Below are 26,387 nucleotides of genomic sequence, written 5' to 3'. Positions count from 1 at the left end.
CTTCTCTGCCTCTCTCCCCTCCCCCTTCTCTGCCCCTCTCCCCTCCTCCCTCCTCTCATCCTTCTCTCCCTCCTCTCATCCCTCTCATCCTTCTCTCCCTCATCTCATCCTTCTCTCCCTCCTCTAATCCTTCTCGCCCTCCTCTCATCCTTCTCGCCCTCCTCTCATCCTTCTCACCCTCCTCTCATCCTTCTCTCCCCCTCTCATCCTTCTCTCCCCCCTCTCATCCTTCTCTCCCCCCTCTCATCCTTCTCGCCCTCCTCTCATCCTTCTCGCCCTCCTCTCATCCTTCTCTCCCCCTCTCATCCTTCTCTCCCCCTCTCATCCTTCTCTCCCCCTCTCATCCTTCTCTCCCCCCTCTCATCCTTCTCTCCCCCCTCTCATCCTTCTCTCCCTCCTCTCATCCTTCTCTCCCTCCTCTGATCCTTCTCTCCCTCCTCTCATCCTTCTCTCCCTCCTCTCATCCTTCTCGCCCTCCTCTCATCCTTCTCTCCCCCCTCTCTCCCTCCTCTGATCCTTCTCTCCCTCCTCTCATCCTTCTCTCCCTCCTCTCATCCTTCTCTCCCTCCTCTCATCCTTCTCTCCCCTCTCATCTTTCTCTCCCTCCTCTGATCCTTCTCTCCCTCCTCTCATCCTTCTCTCCCTCCTCTCATCCTTCTCTCCCTCCTCTCATCCTTCTCTCCCTCCTCTCATCCTTCTCTCCCTCCTCTCATCCTTCTCTCCCTCCTCTCATCCTTCTCTCCCTCCTCTGATCCTTCTCACCCTCCTCTCATCCTTCTCTCCCTCCTCTCATCCTTCTCGCCCTCCTCTCATCCTTCTCTCCCTCCTCTCATCCTTCTCTCCCTCCTCTCATCTTTCACTCCGTCCATCCTGGCTAGGATGTGAAGAATGTTCTGATTGAAGTCATCTGGCTGGTCAGCAAATACATAGTGACCTCCTCCCCTTATCACCTGGAGAGAGAGAGAGACAATTATTTATTTTCCCGTTTGTACTTTAAATAATTTGCACATAGTTACAACACTGTACATATCGTAGCCATAATATGACATTTGAAATGTTTCTATTCCTTTACCTTTTGTCAGTGTAATGTTTACTGTTAATTTTTTATTGTTTATCTATTTCACATGCTTTGGCTTTATAAACATATGTTTCCATTGCCAATAAAGCCCTTTGAATTGAATTGAAAGATCAATAATCAACCATCAAAGCTGAACAAACTGCATACTATTAAGAGATTGCTATAGAAGGAAGGAAAGTAGTGTGGAAACCTACCAGAAGACAATTAGCGTACAACAAATTCAATCCCATAACAGTATATTTGACCTCTCAGATTCCCTATAAAATCAAAACATTTCAACAAGACAACCGTAGAAAATGAACTATGACAAATGGTTTGATGAATAAATTCACTTAAATTCAAAAACCTAAGAAAGAAATGGAGGAACCTGTCCAACCAAAAACACAGACAGACCCAGAAAACATGAGCCTACGCCTTCACTATGGTGAATCACTAAAACTATACAGAAATACACTACAGAAATAGAAGGACGTCCGAAATCAGCTCAAAGTCATTGAAGAGAATTCATAGAATCTAACCACTTCTGGGAAAATTGTAAAACACTTGTAAGGGCTGCTTAACTGGTGGCAGAGAAGTCAGACGCAGGAGAGCAGAACTGGGTCATAACCGGAGCAGTTTAATATACAAAACCACCGGCATCCAGAAATACAACGTATGGGTACAAAACCTGTAGCGCACCAGAAAACCAGGTGTGTGGGAAAACAAGACAAAACAAATGGAAAATTAAAAATGGATCGGCAATGGCTAGACGACCAGTGAAGTCGACTGCCGAACACCGCCCGAACAAGGAGAGGAACCGACTTCGGCAGAAGTTGTGACAACACTAAACAAACAACCACACAAAGAGTTATCTATCCAAAACAGAGATGTATGGATGAACCACTTCTCCAGTCTTTTTGGCTCTATGACAAAGGACAAACATCAAAAACATATACATGATCAAATACAAATCTTAGAATCAACTATTAAAGACTCCCAGAACCCACTGGATTCCAGAACCCACTGGATTCCAGAACCCGCTGGATTCTCCAATTACCCTGAATGAACTACAGAACAAAATAAAACCCTCCAACACAGAAAGACCTGTGGTGTTAATGGTATCCTAAATTAAATGACAAAATATACAGACAAAAAATTCCACCCTACTAGACTCTGAAGTCAAATGTCTACTCTTTGCTGTCCCCAACCAAGGAGGGCCTACAGCAGCACCTAGATATTCTGTCAGACCTGGGCCCTGACAGTAAATCTCAGTAAAACAACAACAATGGTGTTCCAAAAAAAGGTCCAGTTGCCGTGGCCACAAATATTAACTCCATCTAGAACCAACCAAGAATTCACAAAATGGGGCACAAAAACCAAAACATCCTCAGTGTACAACGTAGAACACCAAAGATCCCCAGGACAGCAACACAATTAGATCCAACCAAATCAATCATGAGGAAACAAAGATCCCCAGGACAGCAACACAATTAGATCCAACCAAATCAATCATGAGGAAACAAAAATATAACTACTTGACACAGTGGTAGAATACCTCACCACTTTGACTGACCCAAAATTAAGAAAAGCTTTGACTATGTATTGACTCAGTGAGTATTGCCTTGCTATTGAGAGAGGACTCCAGGCAGACATGGCTCTCAAGAGAAGACAGGCTATGTGCACACTGCGCACAAAATAAGGGGGAAACTGAGCTGCACTTCCTAACCTCCTGCCCAATGTATGACCATATTTTAGAGACCCATATTTCCCTCAGATTACACAGACACAGAAAGAATTTGAAAACAAATCCAATTTTGATAAATTCCCATATCTATTGGGTGAAATAGCACAGTGTGCCATCACAGCAGCAATTACTTAGGTTTAAAAATAAGCTCAACTGGACCCCTTAATGAGGCAGTGAATGAACTGAGATAGAAAGGACGCAGGGCATTCTACTCTAGCAAATTCAAATTGAAATACCTATTCAAATTTGGCTAAAACTAATTGAATATGTCATTGAACCATTTGCACTTTATGGCAGCGAGTTGTGAGGTCCACTTTATGGCAGCGAGGTGTGAGGTCCACTTTATGGCAGCGAGTTGTGAGGTCCACTTTATGGCAGCGAGTTGTGAGGTCCACTTTATGGCAGCGAGTTGTGAGGTCCACTTTATGGCAGCGAGTTGTGAGGTCCACTTTATGGCAGCGAGTTGTGAGGTCCACTTTATGGCAGCGAGGTGTGAGGTCCACTTTATGGCAGCGAGTTGTGAGGTCCACTTTATGGCAGCGAGGTGTGAGGTCCACTTTATGGCAGTGAGGTATGGGGTCCACTTTATGGCAGTGAGGTATGGGGTCCACTTTATGGCAGCGAGGTGTGAGGTCCACTTTATGGCAGCGAGGTGTGAGGTCCACTTTATGGCAGCGAGGTGTGGGGTCGACTTTATGGCAGCGAGGTGTGAGGTCCACTTTATGGCAGCGAGGTGTGAGGTCCACTTTATGGCAGCGAGGTGTGGGGTCCACTTTATGGCAGTGAGGTATGGGGTCCACTTTATGGCAGTGAGGTATGGGGTCCACTTTATGGCAGTGAGGTGTGGGGTCTACTTTATGGCAGTGAGGTGTGAGGTCCACTTTATGGCAGCGAGTTGTGGGGTCCACTTTATGGCAGCGAGGTGTGAGGTCCACTTTATGGCAGCGAGGTGTGAGGTCCACTTTATGGCAGCGAGGTGTGAGGTCCACTTTATGGCAGCGAGTTGTGGGGTCCACTTTATGGCAGCGAGGTGTGAGGTCCACTTTATGGCAGCGAGGTGTGAGGTCCACTTTATGGCAGCGAGTTGTGGGGTCCACTTTATGGCAGCGAGGTGTGAGGTCCACTTTATGGCAGCGAGTTGTGGGGTCCACTTGCAAAACAAGATTTCATCAAATGGGACAAACACCCCACTGAAACCCTGCATGCAGAGTTCTGTAAGATTCTCCTACATGTCCAGAGGAAAACTACAAACAATGCATGCAGGGCAGAATTAGGCCAATATCCACTCATAATAAAAACTCCAAAAAGAGCCATTAAGTTTAGGAAACATCTAAAATACAGTGACCCACTCTCATATCACTACCAAGCCCTGCAATGCGAAGAGCTGAGCAAAGAAAAGAGTCCCCCCCATCCAGCTGGTCCTGGGGCTGAGTTCACAAACCTGTTCTACTAACACACTGAAGCCTCAGGACCAGAATATTCAATCAATCAGGATAAACCAAATTACAACACAGTCAAAACCAAACTATATTGTTTATTGGGAAACACAAGCACAAACACAAAGCAAAATGCAGTGCTATCTGACCCTAAATCAACAGTACACTGTGGCTAAATATTTGACCATGGTTACTGATCAACACCTTAGAAAAACTTGGCTCCCTGTAGAGGAAAGGCTGTACAACCACTGCACAACAGCAGAACCTGAGACTGAGATGCATTTCCTGACAAAATGTCAAAAATATAAAACAATTAGAGTGTCATTTCCCCAAATTTGAAACCCTTGTTCAAGGTTTCAAAGACCTCTCTGATGAGAGTAGGCTACCCGTCCTGTTCGGGGAGGACGCAGAGAGCTATGGGATGGCAGGGCACTACATTGCTGCCTGCCATAAGATGAGGGACAGTGTCTGACAGACCAATCAACCTGCACATGTCCTCTACTGTATGCGTATTGTTATTGTTCAATGTATGGTTATTTTGACACTTGGTTATTGTTGTTACTGTTGTCCCGTTGACAATTTTTTATTTATTTTTATATTGTAAATATCCAAAATAAGGAATTGAGAGAGAGAGAGAGAGAGAGAGAGAGAGAGAGAGAGAGAGAGAGAGAGGGACGGACGGACGGACGGACGGACGGACAGAGAGAGAGAGAGAGAGAGAGAGAGAGAGAGAGAGAGAGAGAGAGAGAGAGAGAGAGAGAGAGAGAGAGAGAGAGAGAGAGAGAGAGAGAGAGAGAGACAGGGAGACAGAGAGAGAGACAGAGACAGAGAAACACAGAGAGAGAGAGACAGGGAGACAGAGAGAGAGACAGGGAGACAGAGAGAGAGACAGAGACAGAGAAAGAGAGAGAGCGAGAGAGAGAGAGAGAGAGACAGAGAAAGAGAGAGCGAGAGAGAGAGAGAGACACACAGAGAGAGAGAGCGAGAGAGACAGAGAGAGAGACAGAGAAAGAGAGAGAGAGAGACAGAGAGAGAGACAGAGAGAGAGACAGAGAGAGACACTTGACATCCCAGAAAACGAGGGTACACGCCGTGCGTGAATGACCGATCCATTTCATAACGCTCTCAGAGAACTTGCTACAAGAATCATCAACTCACCACGATGTCCACATCCAGTCTGGTTTTCTGGAGAGTGTATCCCGAGTCACTGTCGATGCTGGATCGGGATCCATAGATGATGGATATGGGAATGTCAGGTCGGATGTGTACGATACGATCCAGCATCGGTCTCTTAGCCCAGCCATATGGTACCGTCATGTTCTTAAACGCTGCTTCACCACTATGGAGCGAGAACGGGTGTTAGTGTGTGTGTCTGTGTGTGTGTGTGTGTGTGTGTGTGTGTGTGTGTGTGTGTGTGTGTGTGTGTGTGTGTGTGTGTGTGTGTGTGTGTGTGTGTGTGTGTGTGTGTGTGTGTGTGTGTGTGTGTGTGTGTGTGTGTGTGTGTGTGTGTGTGTGTGTGTGTGTGTGTGTGTGTGTGTGTGTGTGTGTGTGTGTGTGTGTGTGTGTGTGTGTGTGTGTGAGAGTGTGAGAGTGAGTGTGTGTGAGAGAGTGAGGGTGAGTGAGTGTGTGTGTGCGTGCGTGCGTGCGAGCTAGCGAGTGACTGAGTGAGTGTGTATATATATATACCTACCTGGGTGTCTGTGCATTGAGATGGTAGATGTAGTCTGATACGGTGTTGTCATCAAACACTGGAGAGTACTTCTGTTTAAAATCTGACCTGATTGTCTGGACCAACATCGGACCTGAGTGAGTAAGAGAGGAATGGAGGAGGAATGGAGGAGGAATGGAGAGAGGAATGGAGAGAGGAATGGAGGAGGAATGGAGGAGGAATGGAGGAGGAATGGAGGAGGAATGGAGAGAGGGATGGAGGAGGAATGGAGAGAGGGATGGAGGAGGAATGGAGGAGGAATGGAGGAGGAATGGAGAGAGGGATGGAGGAGGAATGGAGAGAGGGATGGAGGAGGAATGGAGGAGGAATGGAGGAGGAATGGAGGAGGAATGGAGAGAGGGATGGAGGAGGAATGGAGAGAGGGATGGAGGAGGAATGGAGGAGGAATGGAGGAGGAATGGAGAGAGGGATGGAGGAGGAATGGAGGAGGAATGGAGGAGGAATGGAGAGAGGGATGGAGGAGGAATGGAGAGAGGGATGGAGGAGGAATGGAGGAGGAATGGAGAGAGGGATGGAGGAGGAATGGAGAGAGGAATGGAGGAGGAATGGAGAGAGGGATGGAGGAGGAATGGAGGAGGAATGGAGAGAGGGATGGAGGAGGAATGGAGAGAGGAATGGAGGAGGAATGGAGAGGGGGATGGAGAGAGGGATGGAGGAGGAATGGAGGAGGAATGGAGAGAGGGATGGAGGAGGAATGGAGGAGGAATGGAGGAGGAATGGAGAGAGGGATGGAGGAGGAATGGAGGAGGAATGGAGGAGGAATGGAGGAGGAATGGAGGAGGAATGGAGGAGGAATGGAGAGAGGGATGGAGGAGGAATGGAGAGATGGATGGAGGAGGAATGGAGGAGGAATGGAGGAGGAATGGAGGAGGAATGGAGGAGGAATGGAGAGAGGGATGGAGGAGGAATGGAGAGAGGGATGGAGGAGGAATGGAGGAGGAATGGAGAGAGGGATGGAGAGAGGGATGGAGGAGGAATGGAGAGAGGAATGGAGGAGGAATGGAGAGAGGGATCGAGGAGGAATGGAGGAGGAATGGAGAGAGGGATGGAGGAGGAATGGAGAGAGGAATGGAGGAGGAATGGAGAGAGGGACGGAGAGAGGGATGGAGAAGGAATGGAGGAGGAATGGAGGAGGAATGGAGAGAGGGATGGAGGAGGAATGGAGGAGGAATGGAGAGAGGGATGGAGGAGGAATGGAGAGAGGGATGGAGGAGGAATGGAGAGAGGAATAGAGGAGGAATGGAGGAGGAATGGAGAGAGGAATGGAGGAGGAATGGAGAGAGGAATGGAGAGAGGAATGGAGGAGGAATGGAGGAGGAATGGAGAGAGGGATGGAGGAGGAATGGAGGAGGAATGGAGAGAGGGATGGAGGAGGAATGGAGAGAGGAATGGAGGAGGAATGGAGGAGGAATGGAGGAGGAATGGAGAGAGGAATGGAGGAGGAATGGAGAGAGGGATGGAGGAGGAATGGAGGAGGGATGGAGGAGGAATGGAGAGAGGGATGGAGGAGGAATGGAGAGAGGAATGGAGGAGGAATGGAGGAGGAATGGAGAGAGGAATGGAGGAGGAATGGAGAGAGGAATGGAGGAGGAATGGAGGAGGAATGGAGAGAGGGATGGAGGAGGAATGGAGAGAGGAATGGAGGAGGAATGGAGGAGGAATGGAGAGAGGGATGGAGGAGGAATGGAGAGAGGGATGGAGGAGGAATGGAGGAGGAATGGAGAGAGGGATGGAGGAGGAATGGAGAGAGGAATGGAGGAGGAATGGAGGAGGAATGGAGAGAGGGATGGAGGAGGAATGGAGAGAGGGATGGAGGAGGAATGGAGAGAGGAATGGAGGAGGAATGGAGAGGGGGGTGGAGGAGGAAAAGAGAGAGGGATGGAGGAGGAATAGAGAGAGGGAGTCCACCAATTAACACCTTTCATGTTGTAACATCTTGCAAGTCTTTCAACTTGTGTGTTCTTCAAAGTAGCCACACGTTGCCTTGATGACAACTTTGCACACTCTTGGCATTCTCTCAACCAGCTTCATGGGGCAGTCACCTGGAATGCATTTCAATTAACAGGTGTGCCTTGTTAAAAGTTCATTTGTGGACCTGTTAGGGATGATGCGAATTTTTGCAGCTTTTTGTAAAAAATCGCGCAACATTTCAACGTCCTGCTACTCATGCCAGGAATATAGTATATGCATATGATAAGTATGTGTGTATAGAAAACACTCTGAAGTCTCTAAAACTGGTTAAATCGTGTCTGTGGCTATAACAGAACGTGTTTAGGAGTAAAAATCCCAGGGAAAACTGTTCTCCAAAAACACAAAATAAATATTCATCCGCCAGTCAATGTATTGTCTAAGGCGACAGACAAAAAACGAGGTCCCCATTACAATGCCTACAGCTTCCACACGATGTCGCCAGTACTGGCATTTTTTGGCTGCTTTATCCTTGGTTAGGTGACGTATACGCACTTCCTTTCTTGGGGCTCACCGCAGCATGTTATGAAAGTGAAAACATGGAGTATGATTTCAAGACTTGCTGCTATCGAATACAAATCGCCCCGTGATCAATTTGATAGATTATTAACGTTTATTAATACCTAAAGTTGGTTTAGAAAAGTAGTTTGAAGTGATTTGTAAAAGTTTATAGGCAACTTTTGTAATTTTAAAAAGTGACGTTGCGTCTTGTAAAGCGGAATTTTCCTGGATCAGACAGGCCTTCATGAAATGACATTTTGGGTATACAATGACGGATTTAATCGGGAAAAAGACCCAATTGTGATTTTTATGGGACATATAGGAGTTCCAACAGAGAAGCTTGTCAAAGGTAATGAATGTTTTATATTTTATTTCTGCGTTTTGGGTAGCGCCGGCTACCGCAAAATCTTTTGTTTAGGTGTCGTTCAGGCATTTTGGGGGGTGCATGCTATCAGATAATAGCTTCTCATGCTTTCGCCGAAAAGCATTTTACAAATCTGACTTGGTGGCTAGATTCACAACGAGTGTAGCTTTAATTCAGTACCTTGCATGTGTGTTTTAATGAAAGTTTGAGTTTTATCAAAAACTATAGGTGGCGCTCTGAAATTTCCGCTGATTGGTGTTCCTGCACTGGGATTACATTCTGCATCATCCCTAACAGGTGTGTTTGTGCCAATCAGTTGTGTTAAACTTCTTAGGGCTGAGATCCCGTTAACGGGATCGACATGACAACAGCCAGTGAAAGTGCAGTGTGCCAAATTCAAACAGAAAACTCAGAATTAAAATTCCTCAAACATACAAGTATCTTATACCATTTTAAATGTCATCTTGTTGTTAATCCCACCACAGTGTCCGATATCAAATAGGCTTTACAGCGAAAGCACCACAAATGATTATGTTAGGTCAGCCAAGTCACAGAAAAACACAGCCATGTTTCCAGCCAAAGAGTGGAGTCACAAAAATCAGAAATAGAGATATAATTCATCACTAACCTTTGATGATCTTCATCAGATGACACTCATAGGACTTCATGTTACACAATACATGTATGTTTTGTTTGATAAAGTTCATATTTATATTTTAAAAATCTCAGTATACATTGGCGCATTGTGTTCAGTAGTTCCAAAAACATCCAGTGATTTTGCAGAGAGCCACATCAATTTACAGAAATACTCTTTATAAATGTTGATGAAAATACAAGTGTTATGCATGGAATTATAGATACACTTCTCCTTAATGCAACCGCTGTGTCAGATTTCAAAACAGCTTTACAGAAAAAGAAAACCATGCAATAATCTGAGTACGGCGCTCAGAGACCCAACAAGCCAAAAAGATATCCTCCATATTGTGCTGTCAACAGAAGTCAGAAATACATTATAAATATTCACTTACCTTTGATGATCTTCATCAGAATGCACTCCCAGGAATCCCAGTTCCACAATAAATGTTTGATTTGTTAGCTACTTTTCTTAGCGCGTTTTGAAAAACAAATCCAACCTCACGAAGCGTGTTCACTAGTTGCAGACGAAATGTCTAAAAGTTCTGTTACAGTCCGTAGAAACATGTCAAACGATGTATATAATCAATCTTTAGGATGTTTTTAACGTAAATCTTCAATAATGTTCCATCCGGAGAATTCCTTTGTCTTCAGAAAAGCAATGGAACTAGAGCTACCTCTCACGTGAACGAGCGTCACGAGCTCAAAGCATTCTGACAGACCTCTGACTCATTCCCCTCTCATTCGCCCCCACCCCACAGTAGAAGCATCAAACTAGGTTCTAAAGACTGTTGACATCTAGTGGAAGCCGTAGGAAATGCAACATGACCAATATCCCACTGTATCTTCAATAGGGGCTGAGTTGAAAAACTACAAACCTCAGATTTCCCACTTCCCGGTTGTATTTTTTCTCAGGTTTTTGCCTGCCATATGAGTTATGTTTTACTCACAGACATCATTCAAACCATTTTAGAAACTTCAGAGTGTTTTCTATCCAAATATGAATGATATGCATATATTAGCAACTGGGACAAAGTAGCAGGCAGTTTACTCTGGGCAACTCTGGGCACCTTATTCATCCAAGCTACTCAATACTGCCCCCAGCCATAAGACGTTTTAAAAGTTAAGGGAGGTATACAGAAGATAGCCCTATTTGGTAAAAGACCAAGTCCATATTATGGAAAGAATAGCTCAAATAAGCAAAGAGAAACGACAGTCCATCATTACTTTAAGACATGAAGGTCAGTCTTCAAGTGCAGTCGCAAAAACCATCAAGAACTATGAATGAAAGTGGCTCTCATGAGGACTGCCACAGGAAAGGAAGGCCCAGAGTTACCTCTCCTGCAGAGGATAAGTTCATTAGAGATAACTGTCTCTCATGAGGACTGCCACAGGAAAGGAAGGCCCAGAGTTACCTCTCCTGCAGAGGATAAGTTCATTAGAGTTAACTGTCTCTCATGAGGACTGCCACAGGAAAGGAAGGCCCAGAGTTACCTCTCCTGCAGAGGATAAGTTCATTAGAGTTAACTGTCTCTCATGAGGACTGCCACAGGAAAGGAAGACCCAGAGTTACCTCTCCTGCAGAGGATAAGTTCATTAGAGTTACCAGACTCAGAAATTACAGCCCAAATAAATGCTTCACAGTGTTCAAGTAACAGACACATCTCAACATCAACTGTTCAGAGGAGACTGAGTGAATCAGGCCTTCATGGTCGATTACTGCTAAGAAACCACTAATAAAGGACACCAATAATAAGAAGAGACTTGCTTGGGAATTAGACCGGTGGAAATGTGTCCTTTGGTCTGGAGTCCAAATTGGAAAATTTTGGTTCCAACCGCCTCTACTGAAAGACACCAATAATAAGAAGAGATTTGCTTGGGTCAACAAACACGAGCAATGGGCATTAGACCGGTGGAAATCTGTTCTTTGGTCTGAGTCCAAATTTGAGCTGTGTGTTTCTGAGACGCAGAGTAGGTGAACGGATGATCTCCACATGTGTGGTTCTCACCGTGAAGCATGGAAGAGGATGTGTGATGGTGTGGGGATGATTTACTGGTGACACTGTCGGTGATTTATTTAGAATTCAATAAACACTTAACCAGCATGGCAACCACAGCATTGTGCAGCCATACGCCATCCCATCTGGTTTGCGCTTAGTGGGACTATCATTTATTTTTTTCAACAGGACAATGATCTAACACACCTCCAGGCTGTGTAAGGGCTATCTCTCTCTCGGAGGACCTGAGCCCTAGGACCATGCCTCAGGACTACCTGGCATGATGACTCCTTGCTGTCCCCAGCCCACCTGGCCGTGCTGATGCTCCAGTTTCAACTGTTCTGCCTGCGGCTATGGAATCCCGACCTGTTCACCGGACGTGCTACCTGTCCCAGACCTGCTGTTTTCAAATCTCTAGAGACAGCAGAAGTGGTAGAGATACTCTTAATGATCGGCTATGAAAAGCCAACTGACATTAACTCCTGAGGTGCTGACTTGCTGCACCCTCGACAACTACTGTGATTATTATTATTTGACCATGCTGGTCATTTATGAACATTTGAACATCTTGGCCATGTTCTGTTATAATCTCTACCTGGGACAGCCAGAAGAGGACTGGCCACCCCTCATAGCCTGGTTCCTCTCTAGGTTTCTTCCTAGGTTTTGGCCTTTCTAGGGTGTTTTTCCGAGCCACCGTGCTTCTACACCTGCATTGCTTGCTGTTTGGAGTTTTAGGCTGGGTTTCTGTACAGCACGTTGAGATATCTGCTGATGTACGAAGGGCTATATAAATACATTTGATTTGATTTGATATTTGACCAAGAAGGAGAGTGATGGAGTGCTGCGTCAGATGGCCTAACCTCCACAATCACCCGGCCTCAACCCAATTGAGATAGTTTGGGATGAGTTGGACTGCAGTGTGAAGGAAAAGCAGCCAACAAGTGCTCAGCATATGTGGGAACTCCTTCAAGACTGTTGGAAAAGCATTCCAGGTGAAGATGGTTGAGAGAATGCCAAGTGTTCAAAGCTGTCATCAAGGCAAAGGGTGGCTACATTGAAGAATCTAAAAAAGATAATATATTGAGATTTGTTTAACACTTTTTTGGTTACTACATGATTCCACATGTGTTATTTCATAGTTTTGATGTCTTGACTATTATTCTACAATGTAGAAAATAGTAAAAATGAAGAAAAAATGAAGAAAAACCTTTTAATGAATAGTAGTAGTAGTGTGCCCAAACTTTTGACTCTATATCGTAGCCAGTCTTAGTATATACAGTGCTTTAGGAAAGTATTCAGACCCCTTGACTTTTTCCACATTTTGTTATGTTATAGTCTTATTCTAAAATTGATTGAATGTTTTTTTGCCTCATCAATCTACACACAATACCCTATAATGACAAAGCAAAAAACATTTTTTTGAAACATAAAAAAATATAAAACGGAAATATCACATTTACATACAGTTGAAGTCAGAAGTTTACATACACCTTAGCCAAATACATTTATACTCAGTTTTTCACAATTCCTGATATTTAATCCTAGTAAAAAGTCCCTGTCTTAGGTCAGCTAGGATCACCACCTTATTTGAAGAATATGAAATATCAGAATAATAGTAGAGAGAATAATTTATTTCAACTTTATTTCTTTCATCACATGCCCAGTGGGTTAGAAGTTTACATACACTCAATTAGTATTTGGTAGCATTGCCTTTAAATTATTTAAATTTTGTCAAATGTTTTGGGTAGCCTTCCACAAGCTTCCCACAATAAGTTGGATGAATTTAGGCCCATTGCTCCTGACAGAGCTGGTGTAACTGAGTCAGGTTTTGTAGGCCTCCTTGCACACATGCTTTTTCAGTTCTGCAAACACATTTTCTATAAGATTGTGGTCAGGGCTTTGTGATGGCCACTCCAATACCTTGACTTTGTTGTCATTAAGCCATTTTGCCACAACTTTGGAAGTATGCTTGGGGTCATTGTCCATTTGGAAGACCCATTTGTGACCAAGCTTTAACTTCCTGACTGATGTCTTGAGATGTTGCTTCAATATATCCACATAATATTCCTTCCTCATGAAGCCATCTATTTTGTGAAGTGCACCAGTCCCTCCTGCAGCAAAGCACTCCCACAACATGATGCTGCCACCCCCATGCTTCACGGTTGGGATGGTGTTCTGAGGCTTGCAAGCCACCCCCTTTTTCCTCCAAACAACGATGGTCATTATGGCCAGACAGTTGTATTTTTGTTTCATCAGACCAGAGGACATTTCTCCAAAAAGTACGATCTTTGTCCCTTTGTGCAGTTTCAAACTGTAGTCTGGCTTTTTATGGCGGTTTTGGAGCAGTGGCTTCTTCCTTACTGAGTGGCCTTTCAGGTTATGTCGATATAGGACTTGTTTTACTGTGGATATAGATACTTTTGTACCTGTTTCCTCCAGCATCTTCACAAGGTCCTTTGCTGTTGTTCTGGGATTGATTTGCACTTCTCGCACCAAAGTACATTCATCTCTAGGAGACAGAACGCGTCTCCTTCCTGAGCGGTATGACGGCTGCGTGGTCCCATGGTGTTTATACTTGCGTACTATTGTTTGTACAGATGAACGTGGTACCTTAAGGTGTTTGGAAGTTGCTCCCAAGGATGAACCAGACTTGTGGAGGTCTACAATTATTTTTCTGAGGTCTTGGCTGATTTCTTTTGATTTTCCCATGATGTCAAGTAAAGAGGCACTGAGTTTGAAGGTAGGCCTTGAAATACATCCACAGGTACACCTCCAATTGACTCATGATGTCAATTAGCCTATCAGAAGCTTCTAAAGCCATGACATCATTTTCTGGAATTTTCCAAGCTGTTTAAAGGCACAGTCAACTTAGTGTATGTAAACTTCTGACCCGCTGGAATTGTAATACAGTAATTATAAGTGAAATAATCTGTCTGTAAACAATTGCTGGAAAAATTACTTGCGTCATGCAGACTATAGTTTGTTAACAAGAAATGTGTGGAGTGGTTGAAAAACGAGTTTAAATGACTCCAAGTGTATGTAAACCTCTGACTTCAGCTGTAAGTATTCAGACCCTTTAATGAGTACTTTGTTGAAGCAGCTTTAGCAGCAATTACAGCATCGAGTCTTCTTGGTATGACGCTACAAGCTTGGCAAATCTGTATTTCTCCCATTCTTCTCTGCAGATCCTCTCAAGTTCTGTGCAGTTGGATATGGAGCGTTGCTGCACAGCTATTTTCAGGTCTCTCCAGAGATGCTCGATCGGGTTCAAGTCCGGGCTCTGGCTGGGCCACTCAAGGACATTTAGAGACTTGTCCCAAAGCCACTCCTGTGTTGTCTTGACTATGTACTTAGGGTTGTTGTCCCGTTGGAAGGTGAACCTCTGCCCCAGTCAGGTCCTGAGCAGGTTGTCATCAAGGATCTCTCTGTACTTTGCTCAGTTCATCTTTACCTTGATCCTGAATAGTCTTCCAGTCCCTGACGCTGAAAATCATCCCCACAGCATGATGCGGCCACCACCATGCTTCACCGTAGAGATGGTGCCAGTTTTCCTCCAGACGTGGCGCTTGTCATTCAGGCCAAAGAGTTCAATCTTGGTTACATCAGACCAGAGAATCTTGTTTCTCATGGTCTGAGAGTCCTTTAGGTGCCTTTTGGCAAACTCCAAGTGGGCTGTCAGTTGCTTTTTACTGAGGAGTGGCTTCCGTCGGCTTCCGTCTGGCCACTCAAACATAAGGGCCTGATTGATGGAGTGCTGCAGAGATGATTGTCCTTCTGGAAGGTTCTACCATCTCCACAGAGAAACTCTAGAGCTCTGTCAGAGGGACCATTGAGGTTCTTGTTCACCTCCCTGACGAAGGCCCTTCTCCCCGATTGCTCAAGTCCGGCCAGATCTAGGATGAGTCTTGGTGGAACCAAACTTCTTCCATTTAAGAATGATGGAGTCCACTGTGTTCTTGGGGTCAGTCAATGCTGCAGACATTATTTGGTACCCTTCCCCAGATCTGTGCCTTAACACAATCCTGTCTCAGAGCTCTACAGACAATTCCTTTAACCTCATGGCTTGGTTTTTGCTCTGACATACACTGTGAGCTGTGGGACCGGTGTGTGCCTTTCCAAATGATGTCCAATCAATTGAATTTACCAAAGGTAAATCTAAAGGATGATCAATGGAAACAGGATGTACCTGAGCTCATAGCAAAGAGTTTGAATACTTATGTAAATAAGGTATTTCTGTTTTTTATTTTTCATACATTTGCAAAAATGTCAAAAAACCTGTGTTTGCTTTGTCAATTATGTGTGTTTAGATTGCTGAGGATGTGTTATTTTAAATAATCAATTTTAGAACAAGGCTGTAATGTAACAAAATGTGGAAAAAGTCAAGGGGTCTGAATACTTTCCGAAGGCTCTGTATATCTTACCCAGTGGTCCAGCCAGTCAGTGTTTATATCTTACCCAGTGGTCCAGCCAGTCTTAGTGTTTATATCTTACCCAGTGGTCCAGCCAGTCAGTGTTTAGATCTTACCCAGTGGTCTAGCCAGTCTTAGTGTTTATATCTTACCCAGTGGTCCAGCCAGTCAGTGTTGATATCTTACCCAGTGGTCCAGCCAGTCAGTGTTTATATCTTACCCAGTGGTCCAGCCAGTCAGTGTTTATAGCTTACCCAGTGGTCCAGCCAGTCTTAGTGTTTATATCTTACCCAGTGGTCCAGCCAGTCTTAGTGTTTATATCTTACCCAGTGGTCCAGCCAGTCTTAGTGTTTATATCTTACCCAGTGGTCCAGCCAGTCAGTGTTTATATCTTACCCAGTGGTCCAGCCAGTCAGTGTTTATATCTTACCCAGTGGTCCAGCCAGTCAGTGTTTATATCTTACCCAGTGGTCCAGCCAGTCAGTGTTTATATCTTACCCAGTGGTCCAGCCAGTCTTAGTGTTTATATCTTACCCAGTGGTCCAGCCAGTCTTAGTGTTTATATCTTACCCAGTGGTCCAGCCAGTCAGTGTTTAGATCTTACCCAGTGGTCCAGCCAGTCTTAGTGTTTATATCTTACCCAGTGGTCCAGCCAGTCTTAGTGTTTATATCTTACCCAGTGGTCCAGCCAGTCAGTGTTTAGATCTTACCCAGTGGTCCAGCCAGTCTTAGTGTTTATATCTTACCCAGTGGTCCAGCCAGTCTTAGTGCTGATATCTTACCCAGTGGTCCAGCCAGTCTTAGTGCTGATATCTTACCCAGTGGTCCAGCCAGTCTTAGTGTAGCCAGGAGGTTGAAGGAACTCATGACGACCCCCATGGCTCTGATCCACACTGGGATAGACTTCTCCTGATCCATGCTCTCTGGGCGGGCCGGGAACCCCCATGGCTCCACCAGGATCAGGTGTTTCACCCTGTAAACACACACAGTGTGAACACATACACTGAGTGTACAAAACATTAAGAACACCTTCATAATATTGAGTTGCAACCCGCCCCTTTTGACCTCAGAACAGCCTCAAGTTGTCAGGGCGTGGACTCTACAAAGTGTCCCAAAGCGTTTCACAGGGACACTGGCCCACATTGATTGAAATGCTTCCCACAGTTGTGTCAAGTTGGCGGATGTCCTTTGGGTGGTGGACCATTCTTGATACACACAGAAAACTGTTGAGTGTGAAAAACCCAGCAGGGTTGAGTTCTTGACCCAAACCAGTGCTCTTGGCACCTACTACCATACCCCATTCAATGGCATTTAAATAGGCTCTTGCCCAATTACCCTCTGAATGGCACACATAAACCAAATGTCACAAGGCTTAAACATCCTTCTTTAACCCATCTCCTGCCCTTCATCTACACTGATTGGTGGATTTAACCCGTCTCCTGCCCTTCATCTACACTGATTGGTGGATTTAACCCGTCTTCTGCCCTTCATCTACACTGATTGGTGGATTTAACCCGTCTCCTGCCCTTCATCTACACTGATTGGTGGATTTAACCCGTCTCCTGCCCTTCATCTACACTGATTGGTGGATTTAACCCGTCTCCTGCCCTTCATCTACACTTATTGGTGGATTTAACAAGTGATATCAATAAGGGATCATAGCGTTCACCTGGATTTACCTGGTCAGTCTATGTCAGCCAAACTCAACTGGCGGACCACGGTCCACGTCCGGACCCAGAGAAGGGTCAATCCGGACCGGACAACATTGCGTTTTGTTATATTTTTAGACAGCTTTTTTTTATCACCTGGGCACAGCGGTGATTTTTCCCAACCATGTTGATTCCATCCAGAAGCTGATGGATAACTTCCAGGCTCGCTTTGATGACATCACTGTTGGAAGAGAACTGCTCATCCAGAACTCCTTCTTGGTCACAAAATGTGACAAAGTTGTCAGAAGAAGCAAAACAGATCTTCAGGTGGGTAGATGTCTGAGGGTTGCTCTCACACCATTTGTGCCAATGTTCAAATCATTGGCAGGAGACAGAACAATGTAATTTCTCATTGATGCAAGGGCAAGGCCCACAGTGACTTCTATATGAATACTACAAGGCCCACAGTGACTTCTATATGAATACTACAAGGCCCACAGTGACTTCTACATGAATACTGCATGGCCCACAGTGACTTCTATATGAATACTGCAAGGCCCACAGTGGCTTCTACATGAATACTGCATGGCCCACAGTGACTTCTACATGAATACTGCATGGCCCACGGTGACTTCTACATGAATACTGCATGGCCCACGGTGACTTCTACATGAATACTGCATGGCCCACGGTGACTTCTACATGAATACTGCATGGCCCACAGTGACTTCTACATGAATACTGCATGGCCCAGAGTGACTTCTACATGAATACTGCATGGCCCAGAGTGACTTCTACATGAATACTGCATGGCCCAGAGTGACTTCTACATGAATACTGCATGGCCCAGAGTGACTTCTACATGAATACTGCATGGCCCAGAGTGACTTCTACATGAATACTGCATGGCCCACGGTGACTTCCACATGAATACTGCATGGCCCACAGTGACTTCTACATGAATACTGCATGGCCCACGGTGACTTCTACATGAATACTGCATGGCCCAGAGTGACTTATACATGAATATTGCATGGCCCAGAGTGACTTCTACATGAATACTGCATGGCCCACAGTGACTTCTACATGAATACTGCATGGCCCAGAGTGACTTCTACATGAATACTGCATGGCCCACGGTGACTTCCACATGAATACTGCATGGCCCACAGTGACGTTCTGATTATAATTTTTCTTCAACTCTCCTTTGTTCTCCAGAAAACATGCACTTTATTTCATTTAAATAAATAAATATTTTTGAAAGCCCATGTTATTTAACCTTTATTTAACTAGGAAAGTCAGTTAAGAACAAATTCTTATTTTCAATGACGGCCTGGGAACAGTGGGCCTTGCCCTTGCATCAATGAGAAATGACATTATTCTGTCTCCTGCCAATGCTTTGAACATTGGCAGAAATGGTGTGAGAGCAACTCTGAGGAAATGGTGCAGGTGTTCATTGTTGAGCCTGGTGCGGTTTTTGTTTTTTTCTGCCTTGTTCAGGGGCAGAACGACAGATTTTTACCTTGTCGGCTCGGGGATTCGATCTTGCAACCTTTTTGGTTACTAGTCCAACGCTCTAACCACTAGTCTACCTGCCGCCATGTACATTGGTTCACATTGCATAGACAATGATGCGACGACCACTTTTGTTCTTCAGCAATGTTGATAAAATTTTGCACATGTTTACATTCGAAAGAAGTTGTAATTAATACAAATTCTTAGTCTAATTTATTGTATTTAATGTACATTTTATATAACAACGTGTTCCCTATGCCGTAGACGACTATGCTTGTTACTACGCTGTACCACATCACCGATGAAGGACGGTGTCCATCCGGACCTTTGTCACCTAGGAGATTTGTGTCACTGGACCTTCTCCAATAGTAGTTGAGTATCCCTAGTCTATGTCATGAAAAAAGCAGGTGTTCCTAATGTTTTGTACACTCAGTGTACGTATGCACACACAGTATGAACACAAACACACGACCCCCCCTCCTCTCGTCCCGCTGACCTGTGTGGGTGTTTAAGTGTGTAAGCAGCAGCCAGGTATCCTCCCAGGTTGTGTCCCAGCAGGATCATTTCCTCCAGGCCCACCCTGTCTCTCCACTCCTCCAGGGCCCCTAGGAACTGCTCCTCTGCCCCCTGGGGGTCCACGCTGAACAGGGGTCTGCTGCTCCGACCGAACCCCAGCAGATCCAGGGCATACATGGCTCCACTGCCACACAAAGAGTCCAGGTTCTGAGCCCACAGACCCACACCGCCCCCAAACCCATGGAGCAGCACCAGCGGAGGACGGGGGCGGCGCTGGAGAGAGGGCTGGGGAGAAGAGGGATGAGACTGGGGCTTAGACTGGGGCTTAGACTGGGGCTGGGGAGAAGAGGGATGAGACTGGGGATGAGACTGGGGCTTAGACTGGGGCTGGGGAGAAGAGGGATGAGACTGGGGATGAGACTGGGGCTTAGACTGGGGCTGGGGAGAAGAGGGATGAGACTGGGGCTTAGACTGGGGCTGGGGAGAAGAGGGATGAGACTGGGGCTTAGACTGGGGCTGGGGAGAAGAGGGATGAGACTGGGGTTTAGACTGGGGCTGGGGAGAAGAGGGATGAGACTGGGGCTTAGACTGGGGCTGGGGAGAAGAGGGATGAGACTGGGGCTTAGACTGGGGCTTAGACTGGGACTGGGGTGAAGAGGGATGAGACTGGGGCTTAGACTGGGACTGGGGAGAAGAGGGATGAGACTGGGGCTTAGACTGGGGCTGGGGAGAAGAGGGATGAGACTGGGGCTTAGACTGGGGCTGGGGAGAAGAGGGATGAGACTGGGGCTTAGACTGGGGATGAGACTGGGGATGAGACTGGGGGGGGAGTGAGGGATATCCTTTGGCGTTGAAGGCTATGGTCCAGACATAGTTGCCATTGGATATCGGGACATCTTGCCTGGAGAATGGGGTCTTCACAGCTGAGAGGAGAGAAATGGAAGGAGGGATGGAGGAGAAAGATGGACGGGAACAGGGAGGGAGAGCAAAATGAGAGAGGAGATATGATGTGCAAGTATGATGGCTAGAAGAGAGGATGTCGTCACACACACACACACACACACACACACACACACACACACACACACACACACACACACACACACACACACACACACACACACACACACACACACACACACACACACACACACACACACACACACACACACACACACACACACACACACACTTACCCTTGAGCATTTTGTCCTCTGCATCCTTTAGCTGAGAGAGGGAGGTGGGGCACCAAGATGGAAGCCAACTGGAGATGCACCTGTACCTGCGCACGCACACAACATTGCGTAAATGGTCCTGCTGATGTCATAAACCCAGTGAACTTTGACTTTAAGCGATCACAGAGTCAGACTTCTAACAGCTTTATAGCAAACGTTTACAATAATGTCCAGTTATCTACAGTAGTATACCATCATCTACAGTAGTCTAGCTATGTTTAATATAACAAACGTTCTCCAATGATGTCCCCTTATCTACAGTAGTCTACCCTCATCTACAGTAGTCTAGCTATGTTTAATATAACAAACGTTTGCAATAATGTCCCCTTATCTACAGTAGTCTAGATATGTTTAATTTAAAATAACATGCCAACCAATGTGCAACAAGGTCTCCCTCTGGCTGAATAGTAAGACAAAGGTAGTCTATTATCTATTGGGTCATAATTTCAGTGGAACAAGGAACAAGACCCTTTATAGAATCAATGATAAGACTCTTTCTAGCTACAGGTGTGAAAAACATTCTGAATGTCACAAAGTTATATGGCTGGCTACAATGACTGGTGGATGTGTATTTGTGTCTTGGTAGTGACAGACATATCCAGGCTTTAATAATCTTATCTCCTCTGAGCTGTGTCATTCTGTAATAAATACTGTACATTCAAAGGTCCAAGTGACGAAGCGGCACCAAGTTCACCGGAATAAATATTTCCATTTGTCAAGGCAGATCATTTTATCCAAATAAAATGACATGTATAACTTTGTCACTAAATAAAACATATTTTAGTGAACTAAAATATTTAATGGTAGATGCGCTATGAGGCTATGTGTTTGAATTCTAGTCGGGCCTACAAAATCAATTAATGGGGCTTTTTAAAATAATGTTTACATTAGCATCAGACTCATTAACATTGAGGCATATTGCTCAACGAGGTATCCTATCATTCCTTAAACATTCTGTAAGTTGGGGAACTCTTTAGTAATGCTCACTATAATAACTATGTAGAATAGCTCACTATAATAACTCTGTAGAATAGCTCACTATAATAACTCTGTAGAATAGCTCACTATAATAACTATGTAGAATAGCTCACTATAATAACTCTGTAGAATAGCTCACTATAATAACTCTGTAGAATAGCTCACTATAATAACTATTTAGTATAGCTCACTATAATAACTCTGTAGAATAGCTCACTATAATAACTCTGTAGAATAGCTCACTATAATAACTCTGTAGAATAGCTCACTATAATAACTCTGTAGAATAGCTCACTATAATAACTCTTTAGAATAGCTCACTATAATAACTATGTAGAATAGCTCACCATAATAACTCTGTAGAATAACTCTGTAGAATAGCTCACTATAGAAAACTCTGTAGAATAGCTCACTATAATAACTCTGTAGAATAGCTCACTATAATAACTATTTAGTATAGCTCACTGTAGAATAGCTAACTATTTAGTATAAGCGTCTGCTAAATGACTTAAATGTAAATGTAAACTAACTATGTAGAATAGCTCACTATAATAACTGTAGAATAGCTCACTATAATAGAATAGCTCACTATAATAACTCTGTAGAATAGCTCACTATAATAACTCTGTAGAATAGCTCACTATAATAACTCTGTAGAATAGCTCACTATAATAACTCTGTAGAATAGCTCACTATAATAACTCTAGAATAGAATAGCTCACTATAATAACTCTGTAGAATAGCTCACTATAATAACTCTGTAGAATAGCTCACTATAATAACTCTGTAGAATAGCTCACTATAATAACTCTGTAGAATAGCTCACTATAATAACTCTGTAGAATAGCTCACTATATAATAAGCTCACTCTGAGAATAGCTCACTATAATAACTATTTAGTATAGCTCACTATAATAACTCTGTAGAATAGCTCACTATAATAACTATTTAGTATAGAATAGCTCACTATAATAACTCTGTAGAATAGCTCACTATAATAACTCTGTAGAATAGCTCACTATAATAACTGTAGAATATAGAATAGCTCACTATAATAACTCTGTAGAATAGCTCACTATAATAACTGTAGAACAGCTCACTATAATAACTCTGTAGAATAGCTCACTACAATAACTGTAGAATATAATAACTATGTAGAATAGCTCACCATAATAACTCTGTAGAATAGCTCACTATAATAACTGTAGAATAGCTCACTATAATAACTCTGTAGAATAGCTCACTATAATAACTGTAGAACAGCTCACTATAATAACTCTGTAGAATAGCTCACTATAATAACTTTAGTATAGCTCACTATAATAACTGTAGAATAGCTCACTATAATAACTATTTAGTATAGCTCACTATAATAACTGTAGAATAGCTCACTATAATAACTGTAGAACAGCTCACTATAGTAAGTCGCTCTGGATAAGAGCGTCTGCTAAATGACTTAAATGTAAATGTAAATGTAAATAACTATGTAGAATAGCTCACTATAATAACTGTAGAATAGCTCACTATAATAACTGTAGAACAGCTCACTATAATAACTCTGTAGAATAGCTCACTATAATAACTGTAGAACAGCTCACTATAATAACTCTGTAGAATAGCTCACTATAATAACTCTGTAGAATAGCTCACTATAATAACTCTGTAGAATAGCTCACTACAATAACTGTAGAATAGCTCACTATAATAACTCTGTAGAATAGCTCACTATAGTAACTGTAGAACAGCTCACTATAATAACTCTGTAGAATAGCTCACTATAATAACTCTGTAGAATAGCTCACTATAATAACTCTGTAGAATAGCTCACTATAATAACTGTAGAATAGCTCACTATAATAACTCTGTAGAATAGCTCACTATAATAACTCTGTAGAATAGCTCACTATGATAACTGTAGAACAGCTCACTATAATAACTCTGTAGAATAGCTCACTATAATAACTCTGTAGAATAGCTCACTATAATAACTCTGTAGAATAGCTCACTATAATAACTCTGTAGAATAGCTCACTATAAAAACTCTGTAGAATAGCTCACTATAATAACTATTTAGAATAGCTCACTATAAAAACTCTGTAGAATAGCTCACTATAATAACTATGTAGAATAGCTCACTATAAAAACTCTGTAGAATAGCTCACTATAATAACTCTGTAGAATAGCTCACTATAATAACTATGTAGAATAGCTCACTATAATAACTCTGTAGAATAGCTCACTGTAATAACTGTAGAATAGCTCACTATAATAACTCTGTAGAATAGCTCACTATAATAACTCTGTAGAATAGCTCACTATGATAACTGTAGAACAGCTCACTATAATAACTCTGTAGAATAGCTCACTATAATAACTCTGTAGAATAGCTCACTATAATAACTCTGTAGAATAGCTCACTATAATAACTCTGTAGAATAGCTCACTATAAAAACTCTGTAGAATAGCTCACTATAATAACTATTTAGAATAGCTCACTATAAAAACTCTGTAGAATAGCTCACTATAATAACTATGTAGAATAGCTCACTATAAAAACTCTGTAGAATAGCTCACTATAATAACTCTGTAGAATAGCTCACTATAATAACTATGTAGAATAGCTCACTATAATAACTCTGTAGAATAGCTCACTATAATAACTATGTAGAATAGCTCACTATAAAAACTCTGTAGAATAGCTCACTATAATAACTCTGGAGAATAGCTCACTATAATAACTATGTAGAATAGCTCACTATAATAACTCTGTAGAATAGCTCACTATAATAACTATGTAGAGTAGTGCACTATAATAACTCTGTAGAATAGCTCACTATAATAACTATGTAGAATAGCTCACTATAATAACAATTTAGAATAGCTCACTATAATAACTATTTAGAATAGCTCACTATAATAACTATTTAGAATAGCTCACTATAATAACTCTGTAGAATAGCTCACTATAAAAACTATGTAGAATAGCTCACTATAATAACAATTTAGAATAGCTCACTATAATAACTATTTAGAATAGCTCACTATAATAACTATTTAGAATAGCTCACTATAATAACTCTGTAGAATAGCTCACTATAGTAACTCTGTAGAACAGCTCACCATAATAACTTGGTAAACAGTATTATATTAAAATCCACTCACCAGTGCTCGGCTGGGTGCAGCTCCTCCGCCATCCTCCTCACAGTGAACTGTGGTGATCGTCTGTCATCCATGCAGAGAAACTAAGTAGTAGTGGTAATTGGTAAGACCGCCCCACACACAATCTTTACAATCTTTAGGCATGATAGTAGCCAATAGGAGAGAGCGGGGGGGAAATGTAAGGGACAGTTCGACTCAAGGTGTCCAAAAACAAAATGCACCCCCCCCCCTCCCCCTCCCCCACATTAAACATGTTTTTTTGCACGACCCTCCTCTTGTACTGTAGGATACATTGAACACCCTCCCCCCCTCATATAATTAATTCAGAATAATATTTACAACTACAAATACCAAGAACTATTGCGACCCTGTGTTTATTAACGCGGATATGGACTTTGCTCACAGCATGCTGTTACGGCACAATCGATGTCATGCAGGGCTAAAGGGGCCAGAAGGTTGAGGGTTCGAACCGCCCACCACGGACCAGCTCACTAAAGGGGTCAGAAGGTTGAGGGTTCGAACCGCCCACCACGGACCAGCTCACTAAAGGGGTCAGAAGGTTGAGGGTTCGAACCGCCCACCACGGACCAGCTCACTAAAGGGGTCAGAAGGTTGAGGGTTCGAACCGCCCACCACGGACCAGCTCACTAAAGGGGTCAGAAGGTTGAGGGTTCGACCGCCCACCACAGACCAGCTCACTAAAGGGGCCAGAAGGTTGAGGGTTCGACCGCCCACCACGGACCAGCTCACTAAAGGGGTCAGAAGGTTGAGGGTTCGAACCGCCCACCACGGACCAGCTCACTAAAGGGGTCAGAAGGTTGAGGGTTCGAACCGCCCACCACGGACCAGCTCACTAAAGGGGCCAGAAGGGTGAGGGTTCGAACCGCCCACCACGGACCAGCTCACTAAAGGGGCCAGAAGGTTGAGGGTTCGACCGCCCACCACGGACCAGCTCACTAAAGGGGTCAGAAGGTTGAGGGTTCGAACCGCCCACCACGGACCAGCTCACTAAAGGGGCCAGAAGGTTGAGGGTTCGACCGCCCACCACGGACCAGCTCACTAAAGGGGCCAGAAGGGTGAGGGTTCGACCGCCCACCACGGACCAGCTCACTAAAGGGGCCAGAAGGTTGAGGGTTCGACCGCCCACCACGGACCAGCTCTCACTCTCCCTGCCTGTTTGATTAGACCTACACTATGATCAGAGCAGACTGCAGACAATGATCAGCTCGGGGGAAAATCAGATTTTCAACATTTTGATGTCATATTTTTTATATTTCACCCGATGGGGTTTCTGTGCCGATGCACCACACAACCAATCAAATCGACTTCAGGCGCTTCAATATCAATATCTTCCCAGGAAGCCACAGTATACGAGGCAGACACCACATACCCCACACCCAGGCAGACACCACATACCCCACACCCAGGCAGACACCACATACCCAGGCAGACACCACATACCCAGGCAGACACCACATACCCAGGCAGACACCACAT

General features: G+C 43.9%; 1 protein-coding gene across 1 annotated transcript; it reads right to left on the bottom strand.

The window, feature by feature from the left end:
* Positions 1–485: 485 nt before the first annotated feature.
* On the bottom strand, positions 486–25,103 carry LOC118397631 (1-acylglycerol-3-phosphate O-acyltransferase ABHD5-like). Its single transcript, XM_052469432.1, has 7 exons — positions 24,894–25,103; positions 20,715–20,800; positions 19,499–20,441; positions 16,657–16,811; positions 5,928–6,039; positions 5,396–5,576; positions 486–950 (listed from the first exon to the last, which is right to left on the bottom strand). Exons 1-7 carry the CDS (start codon positions 24,962–24,964, stop codon positions 810–812), a joined length of 1,689 nt encoding a protein of 562 aa, XP_052325392.1. The 5' UTR covers positions 24,965–25,103; the 3' UTR covers positions 486–809.
* Between the last annotated feature and the right edge of the window lie 1,284 nt (positions 25,104–26,387).

Source organism: Oncorhynchus keta, chromosome 19, assembly GCF_023373465.1.
Source record: "Oncorhynchus keta strain PuntledgeMale-10-30-2019 chromosome 19, Oket_V2, whole genome shotgun sequence".
NCBI classification, from domain to species: Eukaryota; Metazoa; Chordata; class Actinopteri; order Salmoniformes; family Salmonidae; genus Oncorhynchus; species Oncorhynchus keta.
Note: the sequence above shows the minus strand (reverse complement) of the source record. Positions and strands in the feature narration are given on the sequence as shown.